Raw genomic sequence first — 25,557 nt, forward strand, 5'->3', positions numbered from 1 at the left:
TACATTTCACCAAAACTACTCCTTTCCAGGGACTTACTCTATCTTGCTGAAATTAATGCAGTTTAGAAAAAACTTTTATTGAAAGAGCAAATAAATGCTGAAGAAAGCAACTAGAACTACATGGATACGGTTTCTAAATTTAATGTCTTAAGTTGGTGTTTGATCAACAGGTGACCCCTTTGAAGTGCCGTAGTTTTTATAGCTATGTATAAAATTTTTACAGCTATGTAAATTCCTTATGGGTACCAAATTCAAAAGGATCTGTTAAATTATCTGATTGGTATGAATGTACTCAGTTATCATAACACTAACACTATATTCAGTATCTGAAAAAAAATACTGTTTCAGCTGGCATGGCATTTTGCACAGAAATCCAAATGAGTACAACTGGATAAATGATCACAGGTAAATGAGTATACCACAGAGAAGCAAATGAATAATTTAAATATATAAGTTTCTGTTGAATTTGTTGGCAACATATGATCTCCAAAAAAAATCAGTAAAGGTCATATGGATGTGTTGACTGAAAGTCATCTGAAGACTTCTTTCCACCTGTGAAATGCCATTTTCAGTGACACCATCAATGTAACAGTTATGTTCAATGACTCATTTCACAGACACCCATGTCAGATGCCAGAAGCAGCTGTAATCTCCTCCTAAAGGAGGGTTTATTTTTAACTTTTTGAGAGTAATATTGTCTAATCAAATCAACTCGCTTAATAGCCTTGAGTGATACATCTGCACCAAATATTGTGCTTACATGTGCTTTGATATAGTCAATGTAATATTAAAATTGTATGCAAGTATACTTCTATCTATTTTTTATGAATGTATTTGTATTCTACACTCCAGCTATGTTTGTGGCAGTCATGTCAACCTCCACATTTAGCCTAGAAAACTAACAGGGTCATAATATGGCCTTGAGCATTGGCACAGCACTGTTAAGTACACAGATAGCAAAGTCCTTTGTATGATTCTGTCTTGGGCTTATTTGCCTAGATAATGCTCATCCATGATTCAGAATAGGCAACTACTGAGACTATACACTATACAATTTAAAGGCAACCAGCCTATTTGGTACATGGGAGTAGAAATGATCTCTTCCACACTACTGTATAATATGATTCCTCCCCTAGTTTGCTTTTAAATATAGATGTAGTTCATGCAAACAGTTGTTAGTCATCCTGTGGGTTATCAGTTCTGAAAACTGTGTGCTGTTCTTGAGTTTTGACTTATTTTGAATAGTACTGATTTTCATCAGGGGAGGATTTTTGCTTTTCTGTGGTAGCCCAATTGGTTTGTTCCAAAATCTCACACTGAAATTTCTCCTGGCTATCTTGTTTCACAGTTCACTCTTGAAATAGAGAGGACACCTTGTCGTTGTCTAAGCCTTGTGGGCAAGCCAACCACACAGTTTCCCTCTCCCCCCACCTCTTTCTTCCCTTCCCCTGCCCGCCCCCGCTCCTGGAGGGATGGGGAGGAGAATCAGAAGAATGCAACTCCCATGGGTTGAGGTAAGAACAGTTTAGTAACTAAGGTATAACAAAAAGCACTACTGCTGCTGCCACCAATAATAATGATGATAAGGGAAGAGAATATGATACCACCTGCCAAAATGAGCCCGACCGAGCAGTGAGTGCCCTTCCGATTAACTCCCAGTTCCCTCCTGGGCATGACGTGCTGTGGTATGGAATACCTCTTTGGTCAGTTTGGGTCAGGTGTCCTGTCTCTGCTTCCTCCCGGCTTCCCCTCCTCCCTGGCAGAGCATGAGGCCACAAAGTCCTTGGCCAGACCAAACATTTGAGCAGTAACTAAAAACATCGTTGTTATCAGCGCTGTTCCCAGGCCGAAAGTCAAAAACACAGCACTGCACCAGCTGCTAAGAAAGAGGAAAAATGACTGCTACTGCTAAACGAGGACACACCTTCATATATTTGATATCAGCCAGCAGATGGTGCAGTATTCCCTTCTATTTCTGAGGTTTTGCCAATGAATGGAGTTGGCTCTTTTAGTATTTGATTCACCTGTCTGCAGTTTACCTCTGGGGATGTTTCAGCATTGCTAGCACATTGTCTTAAGTATTTAATTCCACCAGACCATGACTGAAAAGTGTTAAGTAACTTCAGAGCCATCACTCATGACTCTTGGAGGCCATGGGACAAAGCATTTCTTGTGGTTAACCTCTGTTCTTTTGACAGTCCTCTATTCCAAAGCTGATCTTGGTCCATGCTTCTTCTCAGACACAATTACAGTCAGTGAGAATGTTTTTATTTTCATCAGTATTATTGATGAAGTTAGTGAAAATTCACACGTTTTGGTCCTGCTTTCTTCAGCTTGTCTCAGAAGATTTGATTGCGTATCTTCTTTGTTGGCAAGATGCAAGAATTCCTCGCCTAGATATACAGCATTCATAGTAACTGTCCCAGTGTATAATGCAATGTATTTTAGTATCTTTCTGAATTCTGGATTGTTATCTGGAAATGTTCAGACATTGCTTTTCATTTGGGAAGAATGTAATCTTTATGTGTGGGAAATTGAACCAAATGAGACTATTAGGCCAATGGATGGAACAGATTTCCAAATGGATGTACCCCTATATCAATTTAAAAGTTGGGGAATGATTTAGAAGAGTTGTCATTCAAGAGACAATCAGTTACACAATTACTTTACCATCATATGCCACAGACCCCTTACAGCTTTTTGGTACTTTCTGAAAATCACTTGGTCTTAAATATCAGTAAGGGTTTAACCAAAGTTTTCCCCTTTAAGAGATGCTGTTGATCAGTACAGAGGTTAATCTAGTTACTGTGGCTCTTAAGAAGCCACATGGTAGGTCAGGCACTTTTTTGTGTATGCTTGACTTCACCTTGATGGAAATTTGTTTCTTCTAGTGTCTATGGTCTATTCCAGGAAAGTGAAGAATTCAGATGTTAAATAGGCACACATCTTAAAATATTCCAGTTACTGGAATAACCTTATCCACCCTCATGAAAGATAAGAGTTTTTATATATTTCACCATATGTAATATCCAAAATAGTATTAAACATTACTGTGATGCCTTTTTACATGAAATACCATTAAAATACCTATACTGAGCAAATTGCACAGGGTGCAAACTAAACAGTTTCTTGAACTCAGTTGAAATTTGGTTTGTTATATAGTTACATTAGCCCTAGAGATACACAATTAGAAGTCCTGCATGATGGGGTCACCTTTACACGTACTTGTTATTTCGTTAAGTTTAGTTAGTATGAAAATAAGTGTCAGTTAGGAGCCCCATGTTAGGGCTTCTAGGAAGTGGAGGAGCGTCCACTACCTTGTGCATCTTATAGTTGTGACTTGATTTTAAAAATTGAATAATTAATTCTGGCAAGAGATTGACTAGATGTCAGTGTTTTGATTTTTAAACTGATATTGTTGTGTTGATTTCCTTTTAGGAGTAAGTTCAGCAAATGCGTTGATAGTAATGACTTGCTTTGCCATATTTTATGTAACACAATTTGCTGTCACATATTATTCTGAAGCCGTGCTACATATAATTTAGATTTTAGTATATGCATTTAAAATATTGTAGATCTCAGCTTCTGTGTCCATAGGATTAATTGTGGAGGGGGTATAATCAAAAGTAGCAAACTCAGATTCATCCAAAATCATTTGAAGTTGCCCACCAACCTTCTATGAGAGCACTCCTCTTTGTGACAGCTCACATAATTCTATTCAGTAAGCAGAAACTTTTATTTAGCTCCAGTCAGTATCTTCTAAGTAGGCTACTATGGGACATTTCAGGACCAGTGTGGCATTAGTAAAACTGGAATGAGTCACCAGAGGATAACCTGACCTTCTGTGGCAAACTTCCTCCTGGAAGAGAACATGCAAAGCAGGATCTCGTTCCACTGACAGTGCAAACAGAGCACGTCTTGCAAGGGGAGCCCTGGACCTAAAGACAGAGAATTGTTCTCACTGGTCCCACTTTCCTCCCAAATAAGCTTCATTTTTTATGAGAACTTAATGAACTTCTCTGAAACTCTTGGTGAAGATGGTGTTACTACAGTCTGTAAAAAATCTTAGTCTTCTTTCCTTGGCTGACACTGTGTGTATAATCACTTGGAGTCTTCTTAGAAAATGGTATTCCACAATTCAGAATGTTTTATGGCTTTCAGAAGATTCAAGATGGTGGCAATTAGAAAAAAAAAGTATCACAAAAATTGAATTTTTAAAATTGTTAATTTTTAAATTACTTTAAAATCATGGATTCAAGGAAGTACCCATATTAGAAAGTAGTCTTTCTTAACATTGCCGATGTTGTTGAACTTTTCCTCAGGTTGGGCTTTTTACAAATCAGACCAGGTCTTTGAGATAAGAACCATCTTTCCTATATGTTTGCATAGTGATCAAAATGATTTGGCCTTAATATTAATTGATTCAATTTCCAGAAGCTACAGCATTATAAATTGCAGAAGTAATCTATGGTTTTCACTTTTCCATCTTGCATGCTGTCTTTATCACATTGGTAAATCAATTTGTCCACAAATTTCAATTCCTTGCAATATTCCATAATTTCTATGATTCTGAGTAATACTTTTAATTTTAAATTGCTGTGACCTGTAATAATATACAGGCCACAGGATCATTTCTGCTAATTCCCAGGGCACTCCATCATTAGCCTTTTGCTCAACTACTATAACCAGCTTTTAATTGATGAAAGGACTTCATTTAGCCTCCTGTGGCTACTAACTTAATAATCTTGTGAAAAAGAATCTATTGAAAGCTTTCTGAAATCCTAATGCAATATCTACAGAGCCAGATATCCTTCATCTATCGTTTTTTGTTAACTTAATGCCTTAGATTGCTTTCAGCAAACTGAACCTGCAAAGTACAGATTTCTTCTCTGTGTGTAGGAAGACTATTTCATAACAGCAAGAGACATACAAAAATTTAAATTTACTGTTTTAAACCTGCTTCTCAGTCATTGCTGAATTTATGAGACAGCCAGTTTAGTCACTGGGCTCTTATGCATGTAGAATTCTGATTATACTTCTGAGAAGTATAGATTCTTTTTGAAAACATAAAAAGTAGGTTGTTCTCATTAAGAGATATTATCCAAATGCTGTGTGAAATCAATAAGATTAACTATATAATAAGAAATGAATGATCACACTGTGGACTATGTCTTGCTTCCTGGTTTGTACAGTTTTTCTTGCTTAATGATGATGTTATCTACAAATACACAGTTACATCTTTGGAGTTAGTAAAATGTGAGGGAAGATTTTTCCAGTGTTGGCGGTATAGAAATAAAACCTAAAAACCTGCATGTTGGAACAGGTGTATCATAGGTAAGATTTTTTTTTCCTCTGACAATACTCAGAAATCTCCCACGGCAATACATTTTTGGAATTTGTGAGCAAGACTTTAACATATCTATTCCTGCAACCATCAGTAACCCCTTTACTTTGCTCAGAATAAAGGAATAATGGGAAAGGCTTAAAAAAATAGCTTCATCACATTCATATACAGAAGCGCACTTGCTTCACATTTCCTTTTGTTGCAAAATGCAGCTATTCCCTGTTTCAATCAACTTTGAAATTGCATAATGTCTCTAAAGTAATATATAAATGTAGACTCACCTTAAGTGCTTTTAGAAAAATTCTTTTCTACTTTGCCTTTGGGGAGAATGAACGCAGTATCACTGTTTTATTCTATTTATTATGGCTATTCTACCCACTTTCCTGACTACAGGAAAGTCAAGAGTCAGAAACTGATAGGAACAGTCTTGTTGAATGCCCTTTAGGTAGAAAAATCACTACTCTAATTTGCCTTGCAACCATTTGGTTTCGTCATTTTTATTACATTTTTAAACAATACTGTGTGTAAAAATGCAGATGGTAACATGTCATGACATGTTTTACAAGCTTCCACAATTTCTAAAGCTGGAAAACTGCCAGTTTTTCACTATGTGTGTGCCTGAAACTTATAACAAAATTGGAGGGACAATTCTAGTTGTGCATTACATTATAGAAGGTTTTCTAGTATTTTGTGCTCTGATTTAATTATAAAAAAAAAGTAAATCTTCAGATAGTTGTCTTTAAGTTTTCCCACAGACACTTTTTCCTTTTATTCCAATATTTATCTCTAATTTTTAATTTTATGTTATTAAAGAAAAAAAGTTCAAGTTAATTTGACAGACAGCTTTGCATGATTGGCAAAGGAAAAAGAAATTAGTGCCAAAAAAGGAAAAAAAAGAAAACAATTATTTGGATACTAGCTTTCCAAATGGGATAGAATCAGTTGACATTCTCTCCTTATTTACCTTTACAATTCGTTCTTAAAAAATAGCATAAGAGCATTAAGTTTCATCTGATTAGAATGGTAAAGAAAAAATTCTTGGAACTAAAGATAAATATTTTTTTCCAAAAAGTCAATTCCAAATTAGTTCTATACTGGCAAACTGCATTGTATATGTTTTTGTTGGTATGGACAAATTGATTCACTCTTCTTCTGATAAAATTTAAAATGAACTCCGTGTTGCATGAAGTAAATAGATTAAGGACAATCTGTCTTCCTCAGCAAGGTAGTGGGAAAGTCTTGCTGCCACCTCCTTATTGCACACCTGCTTTCAAACTGCCTCGGAGGGGGGCAGGATTAATCTCTACCTAGCCTCCTTTCCTTGCCTGTTACTGGGACAGGATTGTCCTTTTTGTTTTCCTTTCCAGAGAAGAGGTGATAACTGGTGTCTAATTAACTGTGTGCAAAACTGAAAATATCTTCTTCACAATGGTAACCCTGTGTGCATTCGATAGTGAAGCAACAGTTTGTCCTCTGCTTCTTGCTGATGCATAAGTGCAGCTGTAAGGGATTTCTCAGATGTTGCAGCTGAGAGTGGAACTTAATCTATAATGGGGCTATGGACCCCTGAGGAGTTATTAATTCCCACTCACCTCTCAAAGGAGGTGTATATACTACATATAATATTTCACAACTATCATAATTGCAAATTATCCTTACATGTCATGTAATACTCATATTAGGCAACTGCAAATAAGAAAGAATAGCAAAATGTAGAGAAATAATGCCTGTCTTAATCTGAAGTTACACATTTATTGTGTTTATGGAACTCTTACAACAGACAAATAATGTAAGGAAAGAAATGGGACAATAGGGTGTAGCTGACAAGGTGTCAGCAAGTCTTTGAACAGCAAGAAAAATGTAACTAGATAAGTATACATTCTGAAGTAGTGGAGGTACTTCTGTCTGCCACTGAAGTTATCATGTGGTCCGTTATTTGCTTTACAGAAACAATTCGCAAGTACGTTTCACATTTGTCAGAGTCATGTTTAGAGACCACTTTTCTCAGGATGCATTCATCTTCTATTTATAATGCTTCCCTTCAGTTAAGAGAAAGCAATCCTTTAAGCATAGTCTACAGCTATTTCCCCTATTAGAATAGTGTATTTTACATGCTTTTTTTGGAAATCGGTTGACTGAGATAATCTAATGTGATCAGAATCCAAACAAATAAGAACAAAGTAACAATTTTTTTAGTAACACTAAAATTAGTAACACTAATTTCTGTGGTGGTGTGTTTTTTTTTGGAGTATCTCTATGTATCAGTTTGTCCCTGTTATTTCCAATGAAAAAGTAATGAGAATAAAATCTGGATATTTTACCTTAGGGCAAATTGATGATAATAACAGATACACTCTCACAGCTGCCTTGTGTGGTAGCATTCATGATTTCCTATCTGTATTGTGCATACCTTATGCATTTTAAATAATATTTTCCTTACTTGCGTCTGCATCATATTGGTGGCTCATAATGATTAATTATTCAGTTCAACTCTTTTTACTTTCTTACTGTATTACACTGATGAACTCTTATGCTATAGCAGAAATCCTTGCTATTAGTCTGTCATATTAACATTGCATGTCATAATCCAGGGGGGGTTGTGTCATCCCGGTTTTTGTTGTCTGATATGCTGCTCCTCCTCTATATTGGCGAGACCTGCCTGATCTGTATAATCAGCAAAGTATATATTTACAAAATATAAATCAAGGTAGTACAATGAAAAATATTTATGAGAATGCAAGGATAGAATCCCCTCCCCCCTGAAATGTCCTGAATTATCTTCAGGATGGCAATGCACAGACTGCTAGCAATTCACACGTGTAACTGAGAATCCATTTGTTAAATAAAAATTAATTCTTAGGTTGCATTGATAGGAAGATATTTCACATTGTTGGGTTTTTTTACTGTCTATCTGCAGAGAGGTTTACACAAATTTGTATCTTTTTTTCACCTTGCCCCCATTTCTCAGGGAATCACTGATCTTCTAGTTACTTAGGGAATAATATGACCTTCTTGTTGACTATTAATTTTCTTCACTTTTGTAACACTAGTAAGATTAGATTATCAACTTCAGGTGTGGCAACTGGAAATAAAATGGTTTCTTTATCATATGCAGGACCATCACTCTCCAAATAATATCCATGTCGTATGTCTGCTGTAATGGCATAAATTGAAGAATTTAATTTTCAGAGTTCTTGATCATATCCAGTTCTAACCATTGTTGCTTACAGTGGATTATGAATAGTTTTGCCATATTGCCAGATAATTTTGATCAAATATTTCTGGTTTAGGCATGTTTCTCATCCATACATATCAAGCATGAGCCAAAAGTAAGTGAATGCTTTTTATTATGAGTGTTTCCTCAGAATTTGAAAAGAATCCACATGGGTTAGGCAGCAGTGTCAGTTGAGAGAAAGCAGTGGAAAAATGAGGGAGAGAGGCAAATGAGGCAATTAGTCTGCAGGGGTAAGGAGCTGTTTTGCTTCAGTTTGGAGATATATGTAGAAGGAAACTCATTGAGTAGGTAGAAATAATAGCTGGAAAATAATTACCAATTATATGCACCTAAAATTAGAATGAGAAATTTGTTTAGAACTACATTTACTTTAAGATACACATCATAACTGAGAATTTTTCATACCAGGTCAGTGTTTTCATACCATAGTCAGTGTTTTCGGACTTAAAAGTTACTGTGTTCCAACTTCATTTAAATGAGTAATAGGACTAAAAAGAGAGTAATTCTTGCTGGAAAACTTGGAGGGACTAAATGCAGAATTGAGCTTTGTACAATAAGCAAAGTTACCATCTTAAACACTCCATTTAATCAAGTCTAGGAAATACTAGTGAGCATTACTTGCTCAATAGTGAAGATTAAAACTAAGATCCCACTATGAATTAAGAGACAAGAGCCTTGAATACAGAGATGAAAGCAGATCTTAAAAGGAACCATAGAATCCTCATGAAATCTTAACAATTCTTACAAAAACTTCTGGTTTTCCTTATCAAATTAGCAAATCCAGAGTTTCTTTCACTATACCTGATTTTAATGCCTTAGATAAAGACATTAAATGAGTACATAAGCAGTTACATGTAGTGTTTCTAGGAGATCAAATCCAATTTTTGGATAATCATATCAAAGACATAATATTATGTAATCAGTTGTGTGAAATAAGTTGGAAAGTTGTTTATGTATCTTAAACACTAGCTTCTAAAACTTGTGTTTGCCTTATAGATTACCAGATTACTTAAAATATGATTAATTAAGAAAGGCAAATTGCATCCTTATTGTAAAATGTCTATACCTCGAGTTCTCTCAAATAGCTTGCTTTCTTCAGCTAATAGTCAGATTAGCCATAAAGCTTACTTTTGCTATATACAATCTATCCTCTTTACCTTGGTTTTCGTTTTCTCAGCAGTATTGCCTCTTACTATGAGTCGGTTCATAGGAATAGGTTTTCTGCTGGACAAATTAACTGTGATACTGTAATCAGTTTCCTCCCATCTTGTGCATTGGTTATACATATTGATAAAACAACAATTATGAACTGTATATTGTTTCTTTTTCACCTAGAGAGCATAAGTAGTATGGAAATTTAATGGAACAGAACATTTTGTTGATTACAGTACAGTTGGTTTTGTTGTGTGGTCATATTTTATAGTAATATACCAATTTTTATTGCTTGACCTATTTACTGAAAATTCAGAAGCTGAGTTCTCACAACTTACAAACCGTTAGTACAGAAGTTCATAATTATTGTGAGATTTTTTTAACATCCATGGTTACAGCTTTATTGTCACATGTGGACAAATTTTGCCAAGAATTTGGGCTTTTTTTGTAGGTGGATGTGGAAAACAAAAGAATTTTTGTGGGTGTAAACAGAAAAAAATCACATTTTTCTCGGAACAGCTGTATAATAGCTGCTTTTAAAAACTAAATAGTAAATACAGAAGGAAGAGGTTTCACACCATAGAATGTGAGGCAAAATATTTCTGGCTTCCATGTTGTGGGAGTTATTATAGAGCAGAAAATGTGAAATAAAATTGGCTGTATTGCTGGACAGCTGATGCTTGAATAAATTAGTTAGAAATCAGATTCCTTTTCAGAGCCATGCCAGTTGCCAGCCACTTAGGGCTTTGGATCTAACTGAGAAGAGAGGAGTACACACAAATGCTTTATGATCTACAGCTTGTCATATTTTGTAGAGATTTTTTTCATAATAAGGCTTTTATGTCATGTAAAAATCAGATTTATTTTTAAACCCAGAAATCGTATACACTTTAAGGTTATTATATTATTTCTATGTATGTGTAATGTCTAAGACAGAGCTGGTAGATGCAGGTAATATCTTTTATTGACAGGTTATAATGATTGAAAAACACTGACAAGCTTTTGAACACATATGCTTTATTTATATCTAAAAGAGAAAAAGCATTATTTCAAGGGCAAAAAACAGATGAGAAAAATTGCTCAGAGTAACAGAAATACCACGTCTTTCAGAAGAGATAACTAGTAGATACAGGTAGGGGGGGTGTTAGCAAAGAGATTACACTGTATGTGTTTTGAGCATAATAGTTGCAAATCCTGATTCAGGAATCTAACATGGATGTCTATACATCAAGGATATTTTTCCATAGAAATAGTTTGTAGTTTTGAAAGAGTTGTCAAAAGTCCATGGAAGGAATGATTTCTTAAATAAACAAAAGGACATAATCTGCTAAAGGTGTTTTTCCTTATGAAGCCACACCCCAAGTTTTATGAAAACCCATGCATTACTAATTTTATCTCTCTCTTTCATATCTAAACCTTTCCCCAGACACAAGTAGCTGTTGCAGATTTTGGTTTTGATTTTCTGAAATGAGAGGATTCAGTAACAGAAAGTGCAATCTAATAATCTTGCAAACAACAAATTAAAAGATGAAAAGGACATCTTATTGTCCTATGGGCAGAGAACAGGAAAAAATGGCTGCATTTGATCCTGCTTTTTGTCAATAATTTATGTCTGCTTAGCCACTTCTTACCTGATAGAAGTTTCTTGCTGTAATAAACTACTCAGACATAGGCTTGTCACCAGAAGTTTGTAGTTGTATTGCAGTCTTCTGTTCTTAGTTTGAGGTCAGACTTCTTTTGCCATTTCACAAGTATTGTCTGTATAATGTTGATTGCCCTCAAGAAATACAAAATCTATCAGTTAATGAATTTAAATGTCTTCTGATTCTTGTTTCGGAAAGTTTTTCATACATGGTTGCTCAGTATAGATATTTTCAAACTTTCTAAAGAATTGACCCTGGGATATTAAACAGGGGGAGTTCAGGTTAGGTACATGGAAGAAGTTCTTTACTGTGAAGGTGATGAAGCACTAGAACAGGCTGCCTAAAGAAGTGATAAATGCTCCATCCTTGTCAGTGTTCAAGGCCGGGTTGGACAGAGCCTTGAGCAGCATGGTCTAGGATGAGTCATCCCTACCCATAGCAGAGGGCTTGAAAGTAGATGATCTTAAGGTTCTGTGCGACCCTAACCATTCTCTGATTCTATATGATTCTATGTTGACCCTAAAGGCATCTGATAAAGGCGTTTTTTCTTGTGAACAAAACCCAATGATGAAAGTTTACAGAGAAGCCATCATATGAAGTGCTGTGAAAACAGGAAATTTAGCTTTCATTTGTTCCTTCTTCTGTATGGTTCATTGCAGGGACTTGATTTCACTTACATAAGTGTATAGGTATTAAGTAATTGTTCTTTTTAGTCTCCTGTAAGAGATTAACAGTCAATGTATGTGAGACTATGTAAGTATGTAAATGGCTTTATGTCTGCCAATAGTGGGATGCTCACAGCCTATGTAAAGGACTTACTTTCAAGTATCTGTTCCAGTTAATTTTCATTTATCATGAATGCATCAGTTTCAACATGAAAGATTGGAGCAGTCAAGTCGGTAGTTAAGGCGTGCAAGGCGAGGATTCAGATCTGCTCAAAGCCAAGCAGGGAGGAAAATGAATCCTGGTTGCAAAGAGAGAATGTATATCTTCTGGTTGCTAACTATGGGATTTGCCAGAGAAGTGTAAACCCCGAAGCTTGTTAGGTGTGAAGGAGGAGGTTTCTCCCCTGTTCCAAAACATAATCTCACTGGAAAATAGGATGGCAGCTAAGCAGTGTTTTAAAGATGGAAATGGATGCCTAAAGAGATGGCTTGATGTCAAACCATGTTCCTAAGTGCCACATTTATGCATCTTTCAGATACCTCCAGGGATGATGTCTCAACCTCTTTCCTGAGCAGCCTGTTCCAATGCTTGGCAATGATTTTGCTGAAATTTTTTTTTTCTAATATCCAATGTAAACCTACCCTGGTGCAACTTGAGGCCATTTCCTCTTATCCTGTTACTTTTTACATGGGGGAAATGACTGACACCCACTGCAACCTCCTTTCAGGTAGCTGTAGAGAGCAATAAGGTCTCTCTCCTTGGCAATGCTATGTTAACAGTTGGACTCAAGGAACTTAAAGGTAGTTTCCAACCTAAAATATTCTATGAGTCTATTATCTTCAAATTATTTTGAGTATAATATTCTGTTCAGAGAAAGTGCTTTGCTGTTGAGCCACTTCTTTGCTGTATTTGACAGGCTGGAAGCAAACTTCTATTTCTCTCTTGCTATCCTGACTGTGTGTAACATCAGGGTACTGGTGAGTGGAAGAAGGAAACAGGAACAAAACTAGCAATTTGCAAAATCCTTTTCAAAGTCTCTAACTTGGGAAGGTTAACACACTTTGTATTTTAGGATTGGAGGGAGATTCCTATTAGAAAGAGGTACCTAAGTTTTCCACCTTTTTTCACAGTAGAGGCTCATGTAATTTCCTTAGAATTTTGTTCCTGAAATTAATAGGAAATAAAATTAGGTCAGTATTTTAGAAAGCTGGGAATTCTGTAAAAGTTTTTATATTTGTGCCATGCTGGATATCTGTAGGTTAAAGGACTCATTCTCTTATTTGTTGTTGGCTTGATCATATTGTATCAGTATTGAGAAATTGCATTTACTCTCTTATTTTGTATTTTCAGGTAGAGATAGAAACCCTGGACTATCATTCCTATCTGCCTATTTTTTTTCATGGCCTTTGTGAAACGACATTTCCACATGAGTTTTTTGCTCGTCAAGGAATCCACGACATGCTGGAACATGGTGGAAACAAGATTCTTCCTGTCATTCCTCAGCTCATTATTCCAATAAAAAGTAAGTAAATATGTGCAATAAAAAAATCCCTAAAATTGCGTTTATATAGTGTAGATTTTGAAAAGTCACTAATTAAACAATATAACATGACAGGCTGTACTTTTCATGGAGATTATTGCAAATGTGAGTAAATTGTAAGGTGTAAGGACAGAAGGCTTATGTCTTCAGTCACCTGGTACATGCAGTAATCCAGAATAGACTGTCTGGGTAATATTTTTCTGATTATAAATGTGGGTCTTGGTCTTTGTAAATGTGAAGTGTCTTTTTCTTCCCTGATTTTGTATATTATTATATAAAACCATTACTGCATAAACCAGTTCATCTAAAATGACAGAGGAATTAACAGATGAAACTTACAGAATTATGTTTCTTTCTGTCCTTTTTATTTATTCTACAGTTGTCAGATATCTATTTACTAGATATCTTTTCTATCAGAATTCTTACTGCTTTGCATATACATGTATCTATCTAAATTGGAAATTCTGCCTGACTAATGTTGTATGTAGAATTCTGGCATTTAAAAGTATTAATTTTAAATATTCAGACATAATTCTTTGTAGAAAAAATATGCGAAAGGTACTAAATTCTTTTAATGCAAGTGTAATATCATTAAAACTCCAAGTTTAAAAATCCCCTAAACTTACTTTTTTGAAACACCTCGTATTTCAGACCTACTGTTTTGTTCTTTCGTGTTTCTTTAGATCAGTGTCTTGAGGAGATATGATTCTGAACCTTCACCCTTTATTAGTTAGGTATTATTCTTAACTCTGCATGCTATACCTGTACTGCTAGATGCTCATATTTTTTAAGCTTGGCTTCTGTTTTATCGTTGCTCAGTATCATTGGTATCATTGCTGTCCTTCCTATTTTTGTGAAATGATTCAGCATCCATGCTAATACAGAATAAAATGGAGTCATTGTATTTGTGATACAGAATGGAGTCAAATACAGTTTTGGAAAAGGGGAAATGGAATGTTATTTAAGCCTGATAATACTGAAATAATAATGTTGCAAAGTTCAGAATTGTGTTTTGTTCACTCAATTTGTTCCCATTTTAAAAGATTAATTATAGAATTCATTATCTGTATCTTACTGTAGATTTTGAAAATGTCAAAAGGAATATATAATATTCAGAATGATTACTCTGAAAGTGACACTTGTGAAAGGTTTACAGAAACTATCTTACAGGGTTTTTCTCTGAAAAGGGAACACATACAGAAATCATGTATTTTCTTTAAATCTGTTTTTCCAGCACAATCCAAATACATTTATAGTAGTACTGGTTTTTTGGGTTTGTTTTTTTTTTTTTGGGGGGGGGTGGTGTTTGTTGTTTTTTCTTTTTTTTTTTTTTTTTTTTTGAAAGCTGAAGTAATTTCTTTGGAAAAGACTTCAAGTTTATGACAGCAGCTACACAGTTAGGATTTAAAAGTCTTGCTGAGACCAGAATCTAGCTCAGAAATAATTATCTGGAAGCTTTAGCTGTTACACAACATTTAGCATTAGAAAGAGACTGCTAGGTAAGGATATTTGTATGGGTTTGATATATAGATTCTTAAATTAAGTCATAATTTATTATTCTGGAACACATTCAAGGCTCTCCTAGCTCAATTTAGTTGTTGGTTCTGCTTTACTTTATTGTACAGTGCTTATTTTTTATTTTACAAAGCTTCTGTATCAACTTTAATGTGTGAAGAGTCAAAGTATTATCAGTGATAAAGGCTTCTTCCTAATCAAAGACATATTAATATTAAAAAGACACTGCCATCTCAAGGAATCTGAAAGTGTGCTTCAAGAGTTTCTAAATTTGCTATGACTGTGTAATATAGGAGTCAGAGCTATACATTTCTGTGACTCAGCTGCATCCACAATAAACTCAGCTATGTTTTACGCATATTACTGTCTCTAAAGTCTGCCATGGGATGAGTTATATCTGCTTAACCCGTCTTCTTCTAGACTCATACCATGTTTCTATTGTGAAAGAGTGAATCAAGTAATGGTTAGGCAAGATAATATATACAATAGAAGGGAAAGGGATAAAAGAAAGACAGAAAAATAACTCTACAGATAGAATGCTTTTTAAAGCATTTTTGTCTCCTGCATGTTCATCAAAGGAAAATACTGGTAAAAAGCTGTTTTCTAAAAACATTTTAAATTACATGTTAGAATTCTGTACTATATTTTAATGATTAAAGAAATTATCCTCCACCTGTTCTTGTTTAATGTTCACACTTCTTGAACACTATATCATAAAGATGAAAAATATTTATATATTATTATCTTCTTTCTTATAATAATATTATTTAATGAATCTGGGTTTCAGATTCAGTTTCACTGTAAGCCCAAGCCAAAATATTTTCAGAGTGGCATTATTTTTAAACTCAGATCATTTAAATGATCTAGTTTATACCTGCACTGTTGCAGATGAAGGGAGAGATGATGAAAAGGAAGATCTTGATAGATGTTCTAGTGAAGAAAATAATACAAAATTAAATCCTTAAGTATCCTGGATCACTCAGTTTCCAGAATCCTTTCTGTTCTGTACTGTGAATCCTAAAACAGACACATAGGCAATCTGAACTTAGGTCTAGGAGTCAATAAATCTTTCATCTTTACACTTAAATTGTAACTTAGATGGAAATACTGTTTCTACACAGTTGCAGTCAGCAGACCAGGACTTCTGATTGAGTCCAAAAGAGTAATTTCCACCCTTAGAAACACTGAAGTTTTCCTTTTTGAGGCTTTTCCCGTGCTGTTAAAAATCCCTTCTGTGACACATATTCTTCCTTGAATACTGAAATATTTTTCTTGAATAAATATGGTTTTATGGGCTATAGTCTTTTTCTTTCTCTAAGTCATGTAAATTGATTTCTGTCATCTAAAGAAAGTAAATTAAACCTTTAATGAATTACTACCTTCCTCCCCACTAACTGTTGCTCTTGAGAACCAGTTCTGGTTGTTAAGATCACAGGCTGAAAACTGACTCTAAACAAACTTGTTTGTATAGACCTACAATGCTTTAAATAAAGCAAAGATCTCTGGTTAAAAAAATAGAAAAAATTGTCTTGATTCCTAAATACCAGAACATGTCCCCTGTAGGCTCCATCAATCAGCACAAGTGATTGCAATTAGAAAGTCTATGCTAGATTCTTCCACTCAAACCTGATCATTTCAGGTAGTTTCAAATGGTTTAGAAACTAGATTCTTTTTCATTCCTGTCTATGAGGAGAAACTGTTCTCATTCAGTAGAAATAGATCTCATCCATGTTTGGAAAGTGAAATCTGCAGTTAACGTCTCTCACTTTTGCAGTTGGATATCAAGCTACTGTCTCCTGAATTTATTAATTTCTTGGGTTTTAACATTTAGTACTGAATGTCATCTGCCATTTTATCACCCAGTTATTCTGTACTATAAAATCCTTCTGCAGTTTTTCAAAGTCATCAGTTTGGCATCTGGAATAACTTTTTACTATCAGAAAACTGTTAGCATTAGTAAACATCTCTTCCAAATCATCTCTGAATATGTACTGAAACACATGTGCTTCAACACAGATTCCTGCAAGGGTCTAGTAGCCTAGGAGATACTCCTGCTCTGTGGCCATTTATTGTTGCCCTCATTTCCTATCTCTAAGCAATTATTTATATGGAATCCATGGCAATAAAAATATTTCTAAAGCCTTCAGTGAGGGACCCTATCAAATATGTTTTGGAAATGTAAGAAAACCATATTATCAGAGGCTTTTCTTGTCCACATTCTTCTTCTTCAAGGACCTACAGCACATTTACAGCACTATTTTTGCAGTACAAATGCCAGTATTACCAGTTTCTGGTTTCCAAGATCTTTCCTGAAATCTTTAAAAAATGAAGTCACATTTCATTGATAACAAATCTGTTTTAGTTGAGAGTATGGAGTGGATACTCAGTGCAGTTTAGTAGCTTGAGGCAGCAGAGGGGAAAGGATGTACATCTAGGTCTGGACTGAAGCTCTGTAAACTGGCATAGCCACTGAGGTTTGGGGGACTTTATTCTCCATGTATTCTTTATACTAGTTGTTCTTTATATCAATTATTGCTTTAAACTAGTAATAATTAACTAATTAACTAGTTAATAATAATCCTGTATAGTAGTTAAAGGCTTGCAAATGTTAACAGAATTCAAGTTTTACAGATGACAATCTAGTAAAATACTACAGTTACAACCACAACAAAAGCTGAAAAAAAGCAACTGACTTTCATATTCTGCTAGACCACGTTCCTTGCAAGTACCAGTTATTCGCTTACGGATTTTAGCCTTTTCTGTGTCCTAGGCTTTGTCTTCACAGGACAAAGTCTTTGATGACAAAATTGGCCTATGGTTTTTGTGTTTTGCCCCCTATTCCTTTTTCCCATCACCTCACTGTATAACATCACTCATTCGGTTATACTGGAAGCAGTATTTGTACGTTTATATTGTGAATTGGATCAGGACCTTACCTGATTAAAAAAAGTACAAAACACAAGGTTGTTATTCTGATTTTTACTCACACTTAATTGAAACACTTTGTTTTGTAACAGCCTTCATTACTGTTCTGTAACATTAATGTAAAACTTCTATTATATCAGTTCAGGTAATTATTTTTCAAGTTTTGACAAAGTTTTCTGTAAGAGAGGTACGTATCACTTTAATCAATTGCCTCTTGAGAACATTTCGTGCTAGCAGTTCTTTAACCTGACCCTCTAAATTTAAAAAAGAGCCCTTGATCAACAAGATTAAGTAGATCACAACAATTGAAGCATCTTTTCCCTGACTGCTTGTTGTCCTGCAGGAGACCTGCTCTATATATCTTGTTCTGCTTTAGGCAAAGAATTTTCTAAAACAGGTACCTTATTTACAAATTGGCAGGAGGGAGATATCAAAGCAAACTAAGCTGATTTTAATCCTTGGTTGTGAGATCTAATGAAAAAAAGGAAACTGTCAGTGCATTTCTAAACAGATTCACAGGTGTACTTGGAAAAGGGGTTGAATATAATTGAAGGCCAGTGCAAATTAAAGATGATTAAAATATCATCATAACTTTAAATATAACTACCAAAATCTAAAATTTAATTTTTAGAGAATATATGGAAGTTTGGGGAATTGATTTGTTTAAACTGTCACTGTGCTATCTGGGGAGGAGCATTCTGGTTCATCCTCTTCTGTGAAAAATACACTATCTCATGGAAAAGATCAACTGTATACTGGGAGAAATTCTGTTATGTTTCTTGGCTTTTAAAATGTATCAATTCCATACTTCATTATGTACATGCATTGAGCAACTAGCTAGTCTAGAGGGTCTCCTGGAAAAGTGTTTATCCTAATCACAAGCAAAATTCTCAAGCTTATGTACCATTAAAGGAGAAAACATCAGAACTGCCACACAACAATTTATTGGGTTGGGGTTTTCTTCAAAGTTGCTTCTTAAGAGAATTATAGAATGCATCACATTTAGACTAGATGACCAAAAGGGAAATATATACCAGTGAGGGAGAGAAGTCCTCTAAAAACCCTTTAGGGAGCAGAGAGGTATCTTTAATTGAGAAGCAAACTAGTCAGTCACTTTGCTATTATTGTGAAGATCCATGTCTTATAGCAAACTTCTAGGTCAGGAGGCAACAGCCTACCATGCTTTCAAAGTGGAATACTGGGGATATTATGAATGTTTCCTTCTTCAGGGATATGTAGCTATATCATGCCAAAAGTTTTCAATGGTCTGCTTTATTCCTCTGTGAGGATACTAGTACTTTCTTGCCTTTTTATTAACCTCTAGATACCACAGACATTTTTCAAAATGTTGATATGTACTTATTTCATATACTGCATTAAAATTTTCTTCCTTTGATTCATGTGGGAGAATGGTCTCCAGTGATGGTAGTACACAAAAAATAATTACCGGATTTTTAAAAGATAAACATATGTTTGAAATTGATGTATCCTTGGGGCAGGGACTGTCTCTAATTAAGTGTTTATGAAGTGCCTAATATAATCAAGCCAGGAGCTGTTTGACTGCTATGCATGCCACAGTCCAAATATTTAATAATAATAACAATACTTCTGCAGTCAATTTGATATTACTTTTGATATTTGCAAGTGTTTTCCAAACACACACTGAAAAATTCTGCAACTTGAAGGGCTTCAGGCTCAAATTCTTTGGTCTGTTTTATTCTACCTTATCCACCTGCATCCATATCTGTCCAGGCCAAAGGGTCTGACCTACGTTTATGCCATTATCAGACGGCAGCAGTAAACACATCTGTGGGAGGTGTGCCCAGGCAGAGGAACTCCACTTAGTGACAGAGCTCTGGGAAGTGGTGGGAGTGAGAGAGGCAGACAGGATGTCTGATACAGGGAATTCCCCATCTTTTCTCCAGCTGGCTGAACACAGTGACTTAAGGGATAAGCAATAATGGCAACAAGTTCCTGCCTGGCACAGCAGGCCTGTTTCCTCTGTGAGTACCCCACCTTCCCAGCTGCCTTTCATAATAGAATCATAGACTTATAGAATAGTTAGGGTTGGAAAGGACCTTAAGATTATCAAGCTCCAACTCCCCTGCCATGGGCAGGGACATCTCACACTAAAACATGTCACCCAAGACTCTGTCCAACCTGGACTTGTTCCAACAGTTCCATGTCCTTTTTATGTTGAGGACACCAGAACTGTACACAGTAGGTGTGAGGATCTGCAAGAGGAGCCAAACAATAAAGAGGATGATGGTTTGTCTAGCTTGGAGGTGTTGCTGAGGTTGTCAGCCTACGTCCTCTGTCAAAGCTGCTTCTATTTAGAAAAAGAAGATGGGTCATTGTCACAGAGACTCCCTTCTGCAGGGAACAGAAAGCCCAGTAAGCAGATTGGACCCACTTCTTAGAGCAGATTGGACCCACTTCCTTGAGAAGTCTGCTGTTTCCCTGGGACCTGAGTTAAAGATGTGAAGAGAAAGCATCTTAAAGCCCTCAGATTCTTATCCGTTATTGATTTTTTAGGTAGGGAGCAATGAAGTTGCAACAGGAAGTCCAAGGCCAATTAGGAGAGACTTCAGTGCCTTGGGACAACTGATTAACAGATCACGAGCACAAGCAGTGTTCTACTCTATCCCTCCAGTTGCAGGGAACGATAAGGGAAGAAACAGAAGGAGCCAGCATAACGATACCTGGCTCCAAGCCTGGTGTCACCAGCAGAATTTTGGGGTTTTTGATTATGGATCAGTTTACATAACATTCAGGCTTGCTGGCACCAGACGGGGTACACCTGTCTCAAAGGGGAAAAAGGATCTTTGCACAAGAGTTAGCAGGGCTCCTTGAAAGAGCTTTAAACTAGATTTGAAGGGAAAAGGAATAAAACCAGGATCTCTAGAGATAAACCTGGGAACAGCACTTGTGTTTTAGGGACAGTGTGCTAGCAAGATGCTTCAGTCTGCCATTACAGTGGAGGTAGGAGATCCGTGTGGCAGCAAAGACACAAGGTTTGTTGTGTTAGAAACCATGGAAGCGCCTGAGAATGGACACATAAGCATGAGGGCTTATCAAGTCCTCCCCCACAAAGGTGGTGGGATCAGTAGCCAACTGAAGTGCAACTACACCAGTGCATGCAGCATGGGCAACAGCAGGAGGAGCTGGAAGCTGTTATGCAGCAGGAAACTGTGGTTTAGGATTAAGAAGCTGTGATTTCTGTCATTGATAAATTTTGATGTCCCTTAAGTTAATTACTAGTATTTGTATGATTAATTAATTTTATTAATATTTTTATTCATTAAAAATATTTTGTGTTTATATAAATTTATTCATACAAGTAAATACAAATACTCATTCATGTTTGTATAAATAACAAATAATTATTGTACTGAAAATCACAAATGTTAAGGATATTTTCGCTATTGGTTCAGTTAGCTGCTATTTCTGTGTATGACAGTTTAATTATGAATAAACCTATATGTTGGAACCCCAGAGCTTTCTTTTCCAATCACTCTTTTAAGAAAATAAATGCCTGTTCCTCTGTAAGAGAATATTTTCCTGCCTGAGATTTGGACTGAATATTTAAATTTGTATCTGGAGTTTTCTCTTTGCTAAAGTAGCCTTAGAACATCCACCCATGAGGAAAGCTGGAGAGGGATTTTTTACAAGAGTGTGTAGTGATAGGTCAAAGAGTAATGGCTTTAAATGGAAAGAGGGTGGACTTAGGTTAGATAGTAGGAAGAAATTCTTTACTGTGAGGGTGGTGTGACACTGGAGCAGGTTGCCCAGAGAAGTTGGATGTGGCTTTGAGCTACCTGGTCTAGTGGAGGGTGTCCCTGCCCATGGCAAACGGGTTGGAACTAGATGTTTCAGGTCCCTTCCAACACAGACCATTCTATGATTTTATGGATTTATGGTAGCATACCAAATTTGACAACAGATTCCAGGTGCCTAATTTCAGAGGTCTTGTAACTAGACAGTTTTTGCAAGAAAATAAACAAAAAAGATTTCAAGCATGACTCATTTTTAATTACAAAAGAGAAGGCAAGGTACTTTTTTTAGTAAAATTAAAAGACAAACAAAAGGTATTTAGGAAATATCTTAGTTTTGTAAGATTAGAAGCATGATGCTGAAAGCTAAGAGAAAAGTCTGAAGTAGGCAAGACAAAATCTTTTTTTTTTTTTTTGCTAGGATGTTTGTCTTTTAAAGAAAGCTGGGGGGGGGGGGTGTTGTGGATTTTTTTTCCCTATAAACATTTGCTTCATTGTACGGATTCTCATAATAGAAGGTATTGTTAGTTGAGTGAATAAAATGAGCATGAAATAAATGAGTACAAACATACAAACACTAATTGTTGCACTAGAATGTAGCTGTTGTCAACCTTTGCAGGTTGTCTTGCAGTTGTACAGTTCCATTGGCCCCAAATGGTACTTATTGCACATTTATTTTTTATTTGTTTGGACCATGCCAGTATTACGCAGGCATCATGAGCAAATAATGAGCTGCATTCTTTGGGTTACTGAAGAGTCATCACAAATTGTGGGAACAAATAACAATCGGACAAGGCAGTGTTTTATAACATCAGGACTGCAATCCATCTTTGGGATCTTTCAAAGCTAGGCTAATAAAGAGCCACTTACAATCCCCAGCAGAGTACAGTTTAATTAAATTTGTCCATTAGAGGACTTCTCCCCCTCCCTCTACATTTTAGAAATTAATTCTGCTTTCTGCCTGTTGTTCTTTCTACATCACAGATGCACTGAACCTTCGTAACCGGCAGATCATCTGCATCACACTGAAAGTCCTCCAGCACCTGGTGGCATCAGCTGACATGGTGGGGAGGGCCTTGGTGCCCTATTATCGGCAAATCCTCCCAATCCTAAGCATCTTTAAGAATATGAATGGTGAGTTATTCTAACAGACACTGTGTCTCTCAACTCCTAAGGTAAAAAGGGGCTTGAGGCAGGGTTAATTAAGAATGTATTTAAGATTTATTACTGAATATAAACTCAAATCCATTTGGAGCTCTAAATAATGTAACTACCGCCCCCTCCTCCATTATTCCCTAAGGATGCACTGAAATTAACAATTTCATTTATTACTCCTTGCACGTACAGTTTATTTAACAGAGTACAGAAGCACTGAAGCAGTTCTATAATCTTCCAATAATTAAATTGTAAAGTTTTGTAACAGTCTTTTGAATACATTAATAAATTGCAAAGGTTTTTTCCTCCCTCCAACACATTAGTTCAGACCAGCCTTTCTATTCCCTTCCATGCTCTTCACAAGAAATTCACTGCTACCAGCAAGGTTAGGAAAGAATAAAAGTAAAAGTAACAAGCAGACTAATTAATTTGAGGGTCAAGAGACCTACTTGCAGAAAAAATTCAAGTTACATAATGTCTAACAAAATACTGAAGTTTGAAGTTATTACTGAACACTTAGAAGGTTTTACAGAAGAGAAATTTGGAACTGATTAGTATCTACAGTGGAGTATGTTGTTTTCTTTGTAGCGCAAACCTCTATTGCCAGTTTTGGTCTCTAATAACTGATAGCTGTGTGTACTGTGACTAGTGTATACTATGAGTGCATTTATACCACAAGCACCAGCTGAAATCAGTGTGATGTATCTCACTTTTTCCAAATTACTCTTTATTTTTCTGTAGTAAATCTGTCTGTACTTATCTGTTCAATTACCTACCAAGTTAGTGACTTTAAAGTTTCTATTATTAACATGCAACTATTTAGATCAAAAGAAGTTAATTCCTTACATGAAATTAGTGACATTTTAATAGCTATCTACAGGACCGCTTCCTCTTATACTTCTGTTTTCATTACTGCAGAATGCATTATCTTATTCTTTGGTGAGTGTAAGGTTCACTTCAGATTGAAAAATGCTTGTCCAAAGATTGACATGGAGACAAATGAGATTTCGATTTTAGATCCCTTTATATACATGTATATCTGTGACTCTGTTTTGCTTAGTGAGAAATTTGAAGTAACATATGGAATTCCATAAATGTGACATGGTTCAGATGACAACTATGGCTTTTTAGAAGTTGTATGTTGAAAGGTTATGAAGAAAATCTGTAGGTTGAACTCAAGTAATTTCAGTAGGGCTCTTTATGAATTAGAAGATTCCCCCTTAACAGATGCAAATTCTGTATCTGACACAAAACAAGACTGTAAAAAGGTCTCATTGATAAATGAATATACAATACATTCTTTTTTTCCAAATTTCAGCCTGAAGTAGCCCATAAATTCTCTTTGACTGGGCTTTTTTTGTAGTCATTTCAGATTAATAAGAGGGAAAGCTCATGTGTAGCCAGGTATATAGCCTTACAAGGCATTAAACGCATTCTAAATATATCCCAAGTTTTGATTGTATTGTTAGCAAAATCAAACATATTTTTAACATATTTGCATGACATCTGTGCTATGTGAATTTGTGCTTATATCAAACTACACTAAATCTTGATATTTGGCATTTAGGAACTGAAAAAATGCAAAACCAAATGAAAAGTAATAGTTCAAAATTATTAAAGCATTACCTCTTTAGGAATAAAGGGTTTGAAAATTCTGTATTGCCAACAATGAAATGGACACTATTTGTGAGGCCTACCATATGAAACTGTTCTTTTAGTCAGTAGTTGCATATGGGTGATAGGGAAAGAATCTTGCTCTTTCTCCCTCTGCCTCAAAAAGCTTGTATTTCTTTCATTCTTCAGTGGTGGTTGCACAAAAAAAAGTGTGCTCTTTTCCTTCTCCTTTTGATCTCCCATATGCTTAATTGGCAACTGAGGTGGAGTTCTTTGCTCCCAGTTATAAGGAAAGTGTAGAGACTGATCCAGGCTATTTTCTCCACTGCTTGTTCATACAGGTGAAAGATGAGGAGAGAGGAATGTGCTCTCTTCTTCCTTCTATTATTTAGAGCTTGAGAAAGGAGGAACAGTGGTAGATCTTCCAGGAGTTTTGTGAATTTCAACTGTTAAGTCTGACACTATGGAAGTTTGTCCAGAAGCTGTAAGGAGCCATGTTTTTTTGTAATGAGCCTCACTACATCAGTATCTATCTGCTGATAGGAACTCTTTCCCACATTCCCATCTGTGAATACTACTCTCACACTAAACAAACCTGAGTAGTTAAGAGAACAATAAATAAAAAAAAAAAGTATGAATAAGATATTAAGGTCAAATTACCTGTGACCAGTTCAAAACAAGCCAAAGTGATTCTTTATGCACTGTGATGTGAAGCTCTGGAACACCTAGCAACAAATTCTTTGGGTACCAAAAGGTTTACATGGGTTCAGTGGAGGCTCAAAAATGTCATAAAAAATAATCTGTTTCTTGTTTAGTAAACCACATGATCACCTCTGGCTTGTGACATTCCTAAACCACAAGATGGTGGAAGCTGAGAAAGCTGAGAAAAACCTTAAATGCTTGTCCTGTATTCACATTTCCTAGTCATCTCCTTTTGAGAGGCATACTTTTGGATGAGACGGCCATTTGCTATTATTTAAAACATCTATGTTCTT

General features: G+C 35.7%; 1 protein-coding gene across 4 annotated transcripts in view; it reads left to right on the top strand.

Moving 5' to 3' along the window:
* Window positions 1–25,557, top strand: part of PACRG (parkin coregulated) — a 238,081-nt gene that overhangs the window by 118,313 nt on the left and 94,211 nt on the right. For all 4 annotated transcript variants that reach the window (XM_061378751.1, XM_061378752.1, XM_061378755.1 and 1 more), the window contains 2 exons: window positions 13,391–13,562; window positions 22,778–22,927. In XM_061378751.1, the coding sequence (XP_061234735.1) occupies window positions 13,391–13,562; window positions 22,778–22,927 (322 nt within the window). The remainder of the gene's footprint in view (window positions 1–13,390; window positions 13,563–22,777; window positions 22,928–25,557) is intronic.

Source organism: Neopsephotus bourkii, unplaced genomic scaffold (assembly GCF_033783945.1).
Source record: "Neopsephotus bourkii isolate Nb327-2 ecotype Australia unplaced genomic scaffold, CSIRO-AGI_Nbou_v1 NB_1767, whole genome shotgun sequence".
Taxonomy (NCBI): Eukaryota; Metazoa; Chordata; class Aves; order Psittaciformes; family Psittacidae; genus Neopsephotus; species Neopsephotus bourkii.